At 39.6% G+C, this 15,684-nt stretch overlaps 1 protein-coding gene across 1 annotated transcript; it reads left to right on the top strand.

Moving 5' to 3' along the window:
- Nucleotides 1–968: 968 nt before the first annotated feature.
- Nucleotides 969–15,512, top strand: LOC133266521 (nucleolar RNA helicase 2-like). Its single transcript, XM_061447768.1, has 15 exons — nucleotides 969–1,195; nucleotides 1,766–2,032; nucleotides 2,661–2,736; nucleotides 3,436–3,614; nucleotides 5,096–5,213; nucleotides 6,121–6,306; nucleotides 6,862–7,007; nucleotides 8,128–8,277; nucleotides 10,038–10,199; nucleotides 10,996–11,115; nucleotides 11,941–12,014; nucleotides 12,224–12,383; nucleotides 12,702–12,836; nucleotides 14,049–14,093; nucleotides 14,925–15,512. Exons 1-15 carry the CDS (start codon nucleotides 1,091–1,093, stop codon nucleotides 15,129–15,131), a joined length of 2,130 nt encoding a protein of 709 aa, XP_061303752.1. The 5' UTR covers nucleotides 969–1,090; the 3' UTR covers nucleotides 15,132–15,512.
- Nucleotides 15,513–15,684: the final 172 nt, after the last annotated feature.

Below are 15,684 nucleotides of genomic sequence, written 5' to 3'. Positions count from 1 at the left end.
CATTACAATCCTGAAGTTCTCTCACTGTGCCCTGAAGAAATCTTAACTGTCCTCCTGAATCTACTTGGTGTTTATATCAGGCAAGAAGGATTTAGTCTTTATGAATGAAAACGCTGGTGCAGGAGACAGCAGTAAGGTCAGTGGCATTGCTTTGAAAGAAAACCTGCTGTGGTCCTGCACGCTCCTGATCTGCTCTTGACTACCACTTTGCTTTTCCTAAGAAAATAACATCTTGGCACCTGTCAGTATCACTTGTACAGCTTTTAGTTTAGAAGACTAATTTTGACTTCTTAACCCCGATTTATTCCTGTAGCTAAGAGCAGACTGTGGTGGTTTCACGCTGCTAATCACCAAAGACTGGCGGTCCTCTCAAATCCTGGGGAGGTATTTGGTCATACAGTTATCGACTACCTTAGGCTCTTTCAGTACTAAAAACCAGTAGTTACGGAGCCGGAAGACTGAAGTTGTAGTTAGCAGTTTTCAAAGCTACTGGAGACTTCGTTTAAAGACGGTGCCTCTGGCTGTTAAGTGGAAGAAACTGCGTCGGTGCTGACTGGGGCGGCGCCGAGCAGAACCGAGCCCTGCAGAGCTCTCTCTCGTCCGATCTCAGTCACACCTGTACCGTTGTCTTCCCCGTTCTCCAGCAGCTCTCCTCCTTCAGCCGCTCACGCTAACAGAACCTGCCCGCAGCTTTTCCGCTCCCTTGATAAAACTCCTCCCAGGAGCTTACACGCATATCGGGAGCTCAGCATACCGCGAGTCCCGGTGGAAAGCCGCCAGGTGATGCCCATGCGGCCGGATCCTGAAAGTCATGGCGCTTACCTCACGCCGACCGCGCGGACCCGCCACAAGTTCCACCGCCTCACGGACGCAGGGCACGATGGATCTTGAAGTCGGGAGGGGGGAGCCCCGAGGCATGCTGGGTGTTGTAGTCTGGCGTCGGGGGCGGCAGGCTATTGGCTGCCGGGCAGCGGTTGATCGGCGTGGCCCTGCCTTGGGTTGCTGGGACAGGGGGTGGGTTCTTTTTCTGTCACTAGGCGGTCGGTGGCGGCAGCGTGGCGTAGCGCGGCGCGGCTGCCGGCGAGCGGAGATGCCTGAAGCCGCCCGGTTTAGCAACAGCAGCGGGACCGAGTCGGATCCCGAGTGCCCTATGGACAGCGAGTCAGCCATAGAGAGCAGCCGCCGGCGGCGCAAGGTACCGGGGAGGGTTCCGAGGTCTTCCGTTGCCGGGTACGGCCTGGCCACACCGCCTCGCCTGCGTGCTGGGACTCGCGTCCCTCGGGTCTTGCGTCGGTAGCGTTTTCCTAGTGGCGTGGGCCGGGGCGGGTCTGCGCGGTGCGGCCGCCGTGCGCGCCGGGTCGGCCGGCTGGGCGGCCATGTGCGCGGCGGGGCTTCCTGGGAAGGCTGCAAGGCCTGTGGTGCTGGGCCGTGGCCTTCGTCTCGTGTCGGCACCGCCCCGCCGGGGGTGGCGGGTGTGCTGGAACAGGCGTGTGGCCCTCCTCGTCGCGCATCGGCCCGGGGGACGCTTTCGGGTGCACTCTTGAGCGGGGAAAAGACCAGGGTGTCTCGTGGTCAGTAAAATGCCTCCTGGTGGCACCTGCGCCGGGGCAGGAGGGGATCTGTTGCTTTATGCGAGCCCCGCCCCATCCATAACTCGAGCATCGAATTTTAGTTTAACTCTGTTGCAACGTCTTCTCTGTTTCGTGTCTCTTGGATCATGCGCATGTGTTTTCATTTATCGCCGTGTTGCTCTGTGCCTTCCCAGAAGGAGAAAAAAGAGAAGAAATCCAAGCGCCATGACAAATCTCGGAGAAGAAAGACTCAGACGGATGACAGCGAGCAGTCGGAGGATGACATTGATCCCCCTAAACTCAAGAAATCAAGGAGTGGAGTTAAACAAAATGGTCATACGAGAGAAGAAAGCCCAGAGAATGCAAAATTACCTACCTTAAACAATAAATCCAGCCACAAAAAACGGCACAGTAATTCAAGTGAAACATCAAGTGGTGGTGGTGACAGTGAGCCAGAGCAGGTAAAACTACTGATTTAGTTTTTTATACCTGAATGTTCTGCAGCCTTTTGGTGTTGTCTGCAGTTACAATTGATGTTTCTCAAAGCATCTGTAGCCTCCAGGGTTAGCGCTGTTTTCTCATGCTCAGCATTTTAATCCCTGTGCTGTTAAAACTTATATAGAAGAGATCCATTACCAGCTAATAGTGGGTGTGTTTGCTTTACCTTGTAATGTTATTCTTTTGGGGGTCAATTGCTGTGTCTGTAAATCACTGTCATATATTAATTGGGAAGTAGGAAATAGGCTGGATATCAAGCCTGATACTTGCATATTCTGTTAGGCCATTGGTAATTAATTAAAAATAGAATCTTAAAATTTAATTAAGATTTTTCAGAGTTTTAATTTGGGTGTTTTGCATTTATAGGGATATGCCGTTAGGTACGAAACAGTCTTAAATTGCAGGTCACTTTTGTCTAACTTTGACATATGATAGTAAGTAAAACAGAAAGCTTTTCAGCTGCAGCCGTGACACTGTCACTGAAAATTTGACCCTTGGTATGATGCCGGTGTCTGTGCCATTACCTTGGGTTTTCTAATGGTCATATGATATTCACAGGGAATGTTATCTGATTTATTTTTTTATCTACAGGAGGTGACTGAAGAACAGAAAGAGGGTGCTTTCTCCAATTTTTCTATTTCCAAAGGGACTGTGCAGCTTCTTCAAGGTAAATTTCTTGGCATAATGTCACCACAGAAAGTAAATTATCTTTGTCATGTGTTTTTATGTGCAACTTAATCAATGAGCTTTGAGATGTGCTCTGCTTTTGTGTATGTAAGCACAGAAGCTCTACAGAAGGCATATTGATTGCCTACTCTAAATATGTTTTGAACAGACTTTTCTGTATGCAGTTTTGCCCGATTCCGCCTTTACAGTAGAATTTTGAATGACATAAGATCAACAAAAAATTATTCTGTGCAAAATTTTTTCAATTAAAAGTTACTTCAGTGTGAGTAAAGGAAAAAGTTATATTTAGAATCTTTGACAGTAGTTTCTGCATAACTTAGTATGAATTAAGAGATGAACAGAAGTGCTTTTCACATGTTTTTATTTGAAAGGAAGAGATTTTTGTAGATAGGTGGGGAGTATTACATAAATAAAGCCACAGTATGTAAAGGCTTTCATTAAAGGTTAGTAACTTCATCTGTCCCAGCAAGCACTATGCCTAGTGGTATGAAGTGGGAGAATAAAATGGAGCACTCTTTACAGATGACCTCTGTGATTCAGGAAGTCAGTGGAGGTTATGATATAGTCCTCATTTACTTTGGAGTTGATGGAAGTTCTGGTTGGGATAATTTTCTCTGAAAAGCATGACAGAACACTTGTAAAATTATTGTATTAAGGAAGTCTGTTGAAATTGTCACAGCTCGAGGAGTGACCTACCTGTTTCCTGTGCAAGTGAAGACCTTCAACCCAGTATATTCTGGCAAAGACGTAATTGCTCAAGCACGAACTGGAACAGGGAAAACATTCTCTTTTGCTATTCCTTTAATTGAAAAGCTTCAGGGAGACTCACAGGAAAGAAGAAGGGGCCGTTCACCAAAGGTAATTGCTTAGGTAGAATGCTAATTTTGCTTTGTCTTATGTCCAATTGATTCAGATTTTTGACCCACTGGAAAAGTTCTTAAAGTTTGTGAAGATATAGGGCAATCTACGTTAAAGATTATTTGAAAGCTGCGTTTGTTTGGGTTTGCCTGCATCATGTGTTGCCTCTTATCATCTGGTCAAGAGTAAAGAATACAATAGCTCTATCCACTTGTCAGTTCCTTTTTCTGCTTACAAGGAGACTGAACCTACAAGTTTTCAACATGTTCCTATTTAATTTTGTTCAATCACCTTACCTGTTCTGGTCCAGTGCTTACTGGATACTTGTTTTTCTCCCAGATTAGTAATGGATTAGTGGCTTTTTCTGGTTGATAAAAGCTGTCTACTTTGTTTAAACATGTAGATAGTGAGAGGACTTAGTTTTCACTAGAACCAGCACCAGATATGGAAGCTTCTGCTCCAGAGAATACAGGTTATTATGAGCTGTCTGCATTCTGTTAGGGAATACCAAGTGTGGGTTTTTTTCCACCAGATTCTTACGATGCCTTCCAAAACCAGATAGGCTAAAGCTTATCGTATCTTCAGTAGAGGAAGTGTTTTGTAGGTTTATTTCATCTTGTCACACATAACCTAACTGAAACTCATTCCAAAACTAGTCCTAGTTGTTCTGTTTGCATCTGCCCATCATGTTGGCTGACAGAATGCTGACTCTAGATTTTAGCACAGTCTTGCAGAGAAGGGAGAGCTTTCTTTGAGGGAGTCGCAAGTCTTTAACAGTTTTCAGGCCTCGCTAGACCCCAGAAAGCTTCTGTTTCCTTTTTTTGTCACAGGTTTCAATGCGAAAGAAGTAACAGGATAAGGATTTTAAGATTCTATTTGTCAAGCCACTGAAGCTGGGTTTTAGTACTGCAATCACATGTTAAATTAGTTAAAACATCTGTGGTGAAGCCTATATATTGGAAGAGAGGATGGTTCCTTGGTTATTTCTATAGGAATATCAGCACAGGCTCCAGAACCATGCTGAAAAACAGCTTGGCAGACTGAACTTATGTTTCCCTAAATCATAGTGAAACTGAGACAGTTTATGTCTCTTACACCTTCTTGCAGGACTGTAAAGCATTACTGAACATGTGTAAAAAAAACTTATTACCCAGATCCTTTAGTCTTACACTCGAACAGCATATGATTATGTAGAAGCAAACCTGTAGCCGATCTAAGAACTAAAGTTGAATACAATTTAAGTTCCTATCTAATTTAAAAAGAAGTCTGCCTATCCTAAATGAGTATGTGAAGGAGATTAATGACGTTACAAGAGACTTAGGCAGTGTGTTTCTCTAATCTTTACTTAGATAACTGTTTAAACCAGGTGGTTTTTTTTTTTGTTCAATTATGTAAATGGTCAGACCTAAACTAATGATTAGCAGTCTCTTGGTTTCTTGCAAAAGCCATAGTAAGAGAACAACTGTTTGCATTCTCTCTAGGTACTGGTTCTTTGCCCAACAAGAGAGTTGGCAAACCAGGTTGCCAAAGATTTCAAGGACATCACAAAAAAGCTAACAGTAGCTTGTTTTTATGGAGGAACTCCATACAATGGACAAAGTAAGTGACACTTATCTGTAATAATTGAAATGTTTATTTACTGAAATATTTGAGAACTGCAGTTGAGTCCTTTCACACATGCACTTTTTAACTCAAGAACTGGTATTCATGGGGAAATTCAGTAGCTCAGCTCTTCTTACGGTGAGAAATAATAATAGCTCTCAATTACATTCTTGTGTTCCTTGTCTACTCATGTACCTTAAACTGGAAAAGATTATGCTGTGTGTATACACAATATTAGGGTTTAGGCACTTATTAAGCACTTTTTTTCTTTAAAAAATAATTAGTCTTAGAGCTGTAATACAGGATATCTGGAGGATTTACAAAGTGGAGAAGAAATTCTTTATTGTAACAGCATAATTTACTGTCTTGATGGCTATGGTTGTAAACAAGGCAGGTGAGAGCAGGAATGAGAATCAAGATCTTTCATTGTAATGTATCTTGAGACATTAAGGTTGTTTTTCCATGCAGAACTTCAGGCAAGGAAGTGATTTTGGTAATGTGGGTAGTGAGATACATAGAGCGGGGTAGTTTAGTTTTGTTTTTGTGTTTTTAAAGTTTCCAGTTAAGGTAGACAATTTGGGAAGAGCTAATTATTTCCAAAGCATGTTAAAAGAAGCTCGTTGTTTGCCATTTTATTTAAATCACAAGGAGAGGAAAGGGACATGGGTAATCTTTCTTTCAGAAAGCAGTACAATTTTTACCTTATCAGTTTGTTCTTGTTTCTTCTCTCTCCCAAATTTTCTCCTGCTGTTCATCATTTGTTCTTGCTTGCATTTTTAAGGAGAGTACTTACAAGTGGTTCAAAAAGCTGTTTCGTTATTACTTAGATACCATGTGTTTCTAATGTAGAGAGAGCTCCCTGTTTTCACTGCTAACTCCTCTTCTGCTCTTTCCTGGTTATCAGTTGATCTCATGAGAAGTGGCATTGACATTTTGGTTGGGACACCTGGGCGAATCAAGGACCATCTTCAGAATGGCAAGCTGGACCTTACCAAAGTGAAACATGTTGTACTTGATGAAGTTGACCAGATGCTGGACATGGGATTTGCTGAGCAAGTGGAAGACATTTTACGTGTTGCATACAAGAAGGGTAATCTCAATAGTTAAACAAATAGTAGGAAATGTTAGTAATAATTAAGTCCGCTAAATTCAGTTATGTTTTTCTGAAGGTGTCTTTGTTAAGAAATGACTGAATACTGTATATCATAGGAAATGTACTGTGAACACAGTACATGATGAAATGTTGTGAAAGTGGTAATCATTCATAAGACCTTTGCAAAGGTTATATACAGATCCCTAGGTAGTGGATTTTAACTTTCATTGACACTTATCTATAAAGTTGTATTTGGACTTCTTCCATTTAAAAGGAATTAGAAGCTTTTTACCCTTTTCACTGCTTGAAAATAGACTGTTTTTTTTTGGTCACAGTAACTTCTTTTGTTATCTTGGAAATATTCAGACTTTCTGGAGTTGTGTTTTTTTTTTTCTCCAGATGTTGGTAATGTATATGTTTAAAAAGAATTGCCTTCTTTATTTTATATACACTGGTATTTAACCTCATATTTTTAATAACCCATGAAAAAAATTGTATATTTCTGTAATGTGAAACATAGCAAGTTTGTGAAACATTGTTCTGTGTTTTAAGATTCTGAGGACAATCCCCAGACACTGCTGTTCTCTGCAACTTGCCCACATTGGGTGTATGATGTGGCTAAGAAATACATGAAGTCTAGATATGAACAGATTGACCTTATTGGGAAAAGAACTCAGAAGGCTGCTACAACAGTAGAAGTGAGTAATCAATCTAATGTGAAATGTTTTCAGGCCTTCTCCCTTTTTCTTTGTGCTACAAATGGTAATCCCATCCTAAGGTACATCATTGGAATGATGTTGAAAGCTGGTTTGAGAATTACTTTTAAGCAGCTGTTTCTTGGTTTAGGCTCTCTCTTCTCATAGCATCTGATAATCATATAGACATCTCGGAGAGAGGATTCAGTTACCATATTGTTGGTTTTCAGAGAAAAGTGGTATCTGAATTTACCCAAGTTGGAATCCAAAGGCACACATTAACATTAGCCTGGCTCTTTTAAATTGCCAGGGACTTCACAGTCAACTCCTGCTATTCTGTATATAGGAGATTTTTTCAGACTTCTGTGGTATCTCACTTCACTAGGCCTTTGTTGTGCAGTAAATACTCTTAACAAGGAATACAGTCTTTCCTGTTAGGGTGGTGAGGCACTGGAATAGGTTGCCCAGGGAGGTTGTGAATGCTCCATCTCTGGCAGTGTTCAAGACCAGGTTGGACAAGGCCTTGGGTGATATGGTTTAGTGTGAGGTGTTCCTGCCCATGGCAGGGGGGTTGGAACTAGATGATCTAAAGGTTCTTTCCAACCCTAACCATTCTATGATCTTTACTTGATAATTGTTTTTGCTTAAGTCTTGCTTAGTGGTTACTTTGACAGATAAACAGGAGATGTAATTGTGTCAGTGGGATTGAAAGAATGTTCATCTTGTGCTTGCAAAAAAGCTTTTAACACACTGCATTTATTTGTTTTGCTTCATCTGACCTAAAGTTTTAGTTGATAGAACTGTGACAAAATCTTGCACCTTGACTGTTCTCCACGGAAATGGAATATTTCCTGTTTTCCTTGCTTTAAAAAAGTGATTTGCAGACTGTCATCTTTATTTTTTTATCTCTTACTGTAATTATTTTTCTTAATGTTAGACTAATTCTGGTGGATATAAGAATCTTATGGACTTTGCATGTTCCAGTAACATGAGTTAGCATTTTTTGCCCATTGGGAAACTGTGTAACTCTTTAGTATCTCTGAATTTTACAGTTTCAAATGTATTTAAAAAAAAAAAATCTCGTGTTTTTATGTAAACTAAACACTGGAATTTTTTTCTGTAGCATTTGGCAATAGAGTGTCACTGGTCTCAGAGAGCCGCTGTTATTGGAGATGTCATTCAGGTCTACAGTGGCAGCTATGGGAGGACCATTGTCTTTTGTGAGACCAAAAAAGAGGCAAATGAACTGGCTCTGAATGCTTCGATCAAACAGGTATTTTATCATCTGTATTAAGTAACAAAACCTGTCAGAGATGCATCGACCCTACGTTGATACCAGACCTATGCTGAGTAAGCTTTAAAGAGAGGTTTCTAGAGTGGTAAGGCAGGCTTTTGCAGGTAGTCAGGTAGTTTCAAACTGCCAAAAAGAACCTTTTAAAAACCCCAAACAGCCTGGTTGAAAGATTTACAGCATTATAGTCTTCAGGACTAGGCTGCGCTAACAGATACTGGGATTTTTTTCTTAAAGGGAGAGTTCTCACTGACATTAAGTGAAGCAGTTGTGAATTTTATGTAGAGAGGACTGTTTTGGATTAAAAAGTGGTGTTAGACTTAGAGAACTACTAGGATAACAGGTGATGGTAGTGGATTAGTGGTTACTGAGCTGTGACACTGACATTAACTAGTGTTGTCCGGGGGGAGGGGGCAGATTAGGTTTTAGAGCTGTAATATAACAGAGGTTGTATTAAGATGTTTATTAGCTGTTACAAAGAGTTTAAAGATGCATACACAGCAAGAATTCAACCTGCCATCTCTTGTGAACAACTTCTAGTGTATTCCTGAGATTCGTGGTATGGCACTGGTGGAAAATAACTTGCTGGTGAGGTGGTGCAATGCTTATGATGTATAGCGACACTCAAGCACTGCATGCTTGATTTTGGTGGTGGTACCACAGCAACTATTTTTTTCCAGATGTACTTTTGTTGAGGAGATGAGTTATGTCTAGAAAACAGTATAGCATTATGTTCCCAGGGATAGGAGGAGCTTTTTCATCTGCTTACAACTGTGTTCATGAATGTTTCTCCCATACTCCTGGATGACCTCAGTAGCAGCTAAACCTGAGTGTGGAGTCTTATTCTGTTACTGATAGTGTTAAGTTGTCAAGTCTTGCATAGGCAATGCAGAACTTGGTTCTTGGCATGTAAGAAAAGGAAATTATTTTGATGTTTCTCTTTTAGCATATTAATACTCAGTAATAGAAATGTGGCTATTCCATTTAGCAGCTGGCATTAATCCAAAACTGAAAAAGACTTTCTGAATTCTGTGTTGACCCTAGCATTGAGTTAGTATTTTTTCAAATAATTCTCTGTTTACATGTGGAAAACATGGTGGTCATCTGCAGGCAAACTGTGAAATGTCAAGTGGAGGAGAAACCAATTTTTGGATGTTTGGTCTACATACTTGTTACTGCTGTGATACAGGACTTTCAGAATGTTTAGATTAAAATGAAATTGTCTTGGAAGCTGTAGTAGTTGTGAGTTTGGGGTTTTTGGAGAGGTCTTTTTTTTTTTTTTTCATGATCACTTGTATTTTAATCCTTTAATTGGTAGTAGGGGAAATTAATATGTTAAGGGGGATTAAGAATCGACACTTTTGGAAAAGATATCTAAATAATACTAAGGCGGCCTGAGAAAATTGTTGATGGCTATTTTGAAACAGCTAAGCTTTGCAGAGATTGTGTGGATGGCAAGTTAGGGCATAGTTGTTTTCATATGTCACAGTAATTAGAGGTGGACATAAGACAGATGTTGCGATTCTTTTTTCCTACCTTTGTTAAAGGTCTTTGAAGTATATGAATAAGAAGTACTGAGTAAATATTGTCAGACAACTAAACTATAAACTCTGTTAATTCAGTTCTTCTGTATCTTGCCATACAGTATCTATCAAATATCAGGTATTGTACCCAAAACTGACTGTAAAATGGAGCACTATCTTGGATTTTAGTACAGTCCTATAATAATACTGTTTTTTCAGGATTGCCAGTCATTGCATGGTGACATTCCTCAGAAGCAAAGAGAGATCACACTGAAAGGTTTTAGAAATGGTACATTTAAAGTTCTGGTTGCAACCAATGTAGCTGCCCGTGGCTTAGATATCCCTGAAGTTGACCTGGTTGTACAAAGCTCACCACCGAAGGTAGGATATGGTTATACTGCGTGCTTTTGTAATAATTTGTAGTCTTCTTTTCAAGTAGTATATGCACTCACCACATATGGTATTCACCACACAGAGTTTATTGTTGCATTTAAGGGTAAGAAATGTCCTGGTATACAGAAGTTTCTTAGGGCATTTTTTTCAGAGTGCATCAGTGCCTAGTATGTTTAAAAATGGTCTCCTTGAAGTACCTTTTCTGAGGCTGTCCAGAGCCTCTCCCTTCAGTGTCATGTGTGGTGATTGCAAGTCTGGAAGCAGTGGGAAGTAAATAAGACTTTGCCTTGCAAGAACAATTCATTAAGTAGGGACATAGATGAGGAGGAGACCCCAATGGTGAGAACATTGGCTGAAGTTAGGGTTTAAAAGAAACAAGGTAGTTTTTTAGTGAATTCACTGTTAATATCTCAATAACCATAATCAAGTTGATGTGCAGGAGGGTGAGTGGGATTGTTATGGGGGTATACACACTCAAAACGGTTTGGTGTAGGGTTGGTTGTTTTTTTTTCCTTCATATTCTCTGTGGTGATGCCAAAACAAGACTTAGTTTATCCATGTTTGACTCATGCTCATGGTTTTGGCTTTTAAATTGTGATTTTTAGAGGGCTATAGAAAAGCTTGTTAATTTTACTTCAGTGAAACAATGTTTATTTCATTCTCTGATGCGGTTACTGTGTATTGTTCAGGCTGATCTGCAATAGCTTCTACTAAGTTATGCAAATACAGTTAATTGATTAAACTACAATAAATTAGATAAGTCATAAGGCTATTCATTTTGAAGGATGTGGAGTCCTATATCCATCGCTCTGGACGTACAGGTCGAGCAGGACGGACTGGGATCTGTATCTGTTTTTATCAGCGAAAGGAAGAACATCAGTTAAGATACGTGGAACAGAAAGCGGTAAAGTATAGTTCTCTTCTGAGCACTCAGATGTAATGTAGCATGTAAACAGCATGTAAAATCTTCATGTTTTATTCAGTAGTTCAGTTACAGAATACAGCTTATAAAGCAGCTGGTTGAGGTTCAGTTACCTGGCAGAGTTTTGGTAACATGGTCAGTTGTGGAGCAGGGAATGTGCTGCAGGGTTTTATGCCCACATTTTCAGCAAATGCCAGTAAGAATGTACCTGTGGCAATGAGAGAAACCCAGCAGGATTTCAGTGTTCACCCTGGCTTACTGTTTGATCAGTGATTTGCATATATGTAGCTTTACTAAGAACTGTTACTAGAGGTTTTGCACTTTGTGCGCTTTTCCATATAGTACTTTTTCTTGCCAATTAGGTATTCAGTTGGGATGAGATGTTTTTGTCTCGGCACATAAAAAAAACTTAGACTTATGTTTGGAAAGGCTGCGTAAGTTGTACTTAAATACATATAAACCAGACTAAAATTAATAATTTGGAATTTGTAGACTTCTCCCCCTCCCTTCTACCCCATCCCTCCTCCCACCCATAATCTGCCCAAATAGTCTCTATTTATTTCAGTTTAAGGTCACTGCATCATTTAAACTGATGACATAGTGCAAACAAAAGATGTTTAAGTGTTACCCATTTCCCTGTAAACTTAACCTTCTAATTTTCACTAGCAAAAGGTGGGAGTTAAATGTTGAAAAGAACAGAAGTGATAGATTTAAATGCTTGTTTCATTGGAGTCCAGTACTGTTTCTTTAGAACTGAATTATTTATAGTGTGCAAGTTTCATCTGCATTTTGCTTTTTAAATTTCAGGGCATTACATTCAAGCGTGTTGGTGTTCCTACTGCAACTGATATAATAAAGGCTTCCAGCAAAGATGCCATCAGGTGTGTTCTGTGACTCAACCTTGTCATGTCTTACTGCTGCCTTAGTTCAGAAGGGCTGTTTGGGTTGCTCTTTACTGTCTCTCTGAACTCTTTGGACTGATCACTCTTAAAATCTTGAACTGCTGTTTTTTTCTTCTGTTCCAGAGCCTAGTAAATACTAGTGTATGTGTGTGTATATATTTTTTTTGTCTTTTTTTTTTCTTTCTTAGGTGTCTGGATTCTGTTCCTCAAACTGCTATTGAGTATTTCAAAGAATCTGCTCGGTTTCTAATAGAAGAAAAGGGACCAGTTAATGCTCTAGCTGCAGCTCTAGCTCATATTTCAGGTGCTACTTCCATTGAACAGCGCTCCCTGCTGAACTCGGATGCGGTAAGGGTGTATGGCTTAACATTTGTCTGAAATCTGAAAAAAACTTCCCACAAAGAAAAAAAATATGCCTCTATGTTGTTTAAATAATTATGTCTCGTCATGATTTTATTTATGAGAACTGTACTTATGCCACTAGTAACTAATAGTATAGTTAAAAGCAAGAATATAGTGGCTATAAATATACTTACTCCCTTGTAACGGTATCTACTTGAAAAGTTAGTTAATGTACTGTAAATTGGCAGGTTTCTTGTGTCTGATAGATGTGCTGAAGCATATTCCTCTCACTTAATGGAGCATGTCCCATTTTTTACTCTTTAGGGATTTGTTACAATGATACTAAGCTGTTCAGAAGAAATAAACAATATGAGCTATGCTTGGCGAAAACTGCGAGAACTGTTAGGTGACGATGTTGATAGGAAGGTGAACAGAATGTGTTTCCTCAAGGGAAAAATGGTAAGGTTTTTTGTATCTCTGCTACTGAGCTCTTCTGGTTGTAGCCTTTTCTCAAGAATTTCCCCTGTACCATGCTTTGTTGATAAGGTCATGACTGGTAGAAGGGTGGGCCTCAGTCTGTTTTATTAGGGTTGGGTATCTAAGGGGTTTAAGGCTCTGCTCCACTGACATGCTAAAGAGGTAGTAGAATGCAATATATGATAGCCCAACAGGTAAAAGGTATGAACTGTGCTGACTGCTTTAGTGACAGAACACAGAACAGGGTTTCTTAGGTCAGTTTTGATAGTGCATGTCCCTTATAGTCCTGTTACCTGAAAGATCAGAAAGTTACTTTTTGAGTCTCGTATTTAACAATGGTGCAACAATTGTAGCAAAGCTCACTGAGATACCGTTATTTTAAGAAAAAGTGCTTAACTTCACTCTTCTTGTCTCAGAATTTGTGTGCATTTTCAGAAACATGAAACTGTGTGATCATACAGGATTATTTGTGGTGTCACAGAGAACAAGGAATTTATATTTCCTGCTTTTGAAAGTTGTCAGGGATTATTGCTGATTGGCTCCATCCATTTACTCTGTTTACTCAAGCGTTGTTCTGTATTTGATACATGGAACACTAAGAATGGCTTTTCTTATTTCAGATATGTAATTCTTTCTATCCAGACTGCTTATTCAGACAACGAATGGCATTTTAAAGCGTGACTTATGTATTGTATTTTATCATTCAAGTAGTATTAACTTCAGATTTTTAGTCTGAACCTAAATATTCAGTTTACTGGGTGTATAGTTTCCTACTATAGATAAAACTTCTGGTTTGAAAGAATTTACAAAATGGGCAATAGAGAAGCCAGGAGACCACAGTTCAGGATGGAAAGGATTATAACCTTCTTGTTAAAATGAAGAAAATATGAATTTGAAGTATTAGCTATGCAGAGGAAAGAAAAAGGTGTATATCTGAGGAAAAGTTTAAGGAAGTAGAGGTTTCCTGAGAAATACTGATGCAATATTTCTGAGTGTTCAAAGACTTTAAAATATATTAAGTTTCTATTAAAAAGCACTTTGAAATGTAAAACTGTTCTAGTACACAGATTTGTAGGGTCTGGGTTGTGGGGTTTTTGTTTGTGGTTTTTTTACTTTCTTTTTGTTTCATTTGGTTTGTTTTCAGTTGATTTAAAGGCTAGACTTGTATCCATTAAAATTACCCTTTCTTTTTAGGGTGTGTGCTTTGATATTCCTGCAGCAGACCAAAAGGAAATAGAGGTACGTTCATTGAAATTTCTCTTTACAGCAGACTGTAGATAAAACTGGCTGGCTGGAAAACATTAAGCAACCTGTATGCTGCCTTTCGTAGCAGCAAAAGGGATAGCTTTGAAGGAATTGAAGAATGGAATGAGCATATAGAGTTCCTCTTGTAAAGAATTCCCTTGTCCCCAAAAATCTGTTGCTTGAAACTTTTGCACCGAGAAGCGTGGTGGTGTGAACAAATACACCCCTTGTTACTGCTGCTGGATTAATCTTTGTAGGCAGCAAATTTTGTTACACTATAAAATCCTCTTTTTTTTCTGTTCCTTGTCTCCCCTTCTTTCACCTAGGATTCTCTCCACATAAAAGTGAATTCCAGGTTTTTGCTTGGCAGAATTAGTATTCCCCATGCCAGAATTCCTTCTTCTAGACTTTTCTTCATGTCTTTCTCCCTTAGTGTATCTCTACACCCATATGCCCTAGCATTCATTGACTCTAAAAGCAACGCTGGGTTCTGGATTAGAGGGGAGTTCAGGGCAGGGTGTGGGTTTGTGTTCAGTTACAGTGGTATTTTTAATAAATGAAAGGTGGTGATTTTACTGATGAGGTTGCTCTATAAAGCTCTGAGGTGGGTTTCAGTTCTGTTCTTTAGTATCTCAGGCATACTCAGACAGCTGTAGCTCTGAAGCTTAAAATTTTGAAACCAGCATTGACCACTTTAGTTAGAACTGAAATCCCCTATATTAGCTCACATTTTTACCTTTTCAATTGAGCAAATTTGATAATAACGAAATACCTTGTATTTGCATTCCTAGATTTAACTTGCTATGTCTGACTTTATTTCAATAGGCAAAATGGGAAGATTCAAAACAATGGCGTTTGTGCGTGGCGACTGAATTACCTGAGTTAGTAGAATCACAGCGAGGAGGAGGAGGAAGTGGAGGAAATGGCCGAAGCTTCTCAAGCTCCAGAGGTGGGCGGCGGGGTGGCTCTGGTAGAAATAGATTCAGAAGCAGAGGCCAGAAGCGAAGTTTCGACAGAGCATTTGATCGTTAATTTCAACAATTTAGAACTGATACAAATGGGACTGCAGTATTTTATATTAAATTAAAATAGGCTGTTCCTGTGTGTTTGTACCACTTGGAAAAATCTGTCATTCAGTTTTTTTTTCTCACTACTACTCCAGTCATAACCAAGATGCTGTTCAGTTTAAAAAAAAAAAATAGACCACCCTAAAAGGCCCACAAGGAAAATAAAACTTACTGTTTCCTTTCTTTCTTGTATCTTCATTTCAGCTGTAAGACCTGAATCTTTATTCTAGAATATGTCTGTTGCATTCAAAACTGTAGTCTGCCTCACTGTATAATAAACAGATATTAACTGCTGGTCAAACCTGTACATTTTCCAAAAAAAATAAAATATTATTTTACAAGTTCATGTTCTGTTAGAAGGTTTTTAAAGTGTGTGTGTGTGTGTTGGGTAAAGGTGATTAGCATAGTTTGAATAAGCACAGTTGCAGTATAATTTTTTTACAATATAGAGTCATAGATTGGTTTGGGTTGGAAGGGACCTTAAAGATTACCTATTTCCAGCCCCTTCCATGGGCACA

The sequence above is a fragment of the Pezoporus flaviventris genome, unplaced genomic scaffold, assembly GCF_033815535.1.
Source record: "Pezoporus flaviventris isolate CSIRO_AGI_PZ_B2104156 unplaced genomic scaffold, CSIRO_AGI_Pfla_v1 ptg000001l, whole genome shotgun sequence".
Taxonomy (NCBI): Eukaryota; Metazoa; Chordata; class Aves; order Psittaciformes; family Psittacidae; genus Pezoporus; species Pezoporus flaviventris.
This window is presented reverse-complemented; position numbering and strand designations above follow the sequence as displayed.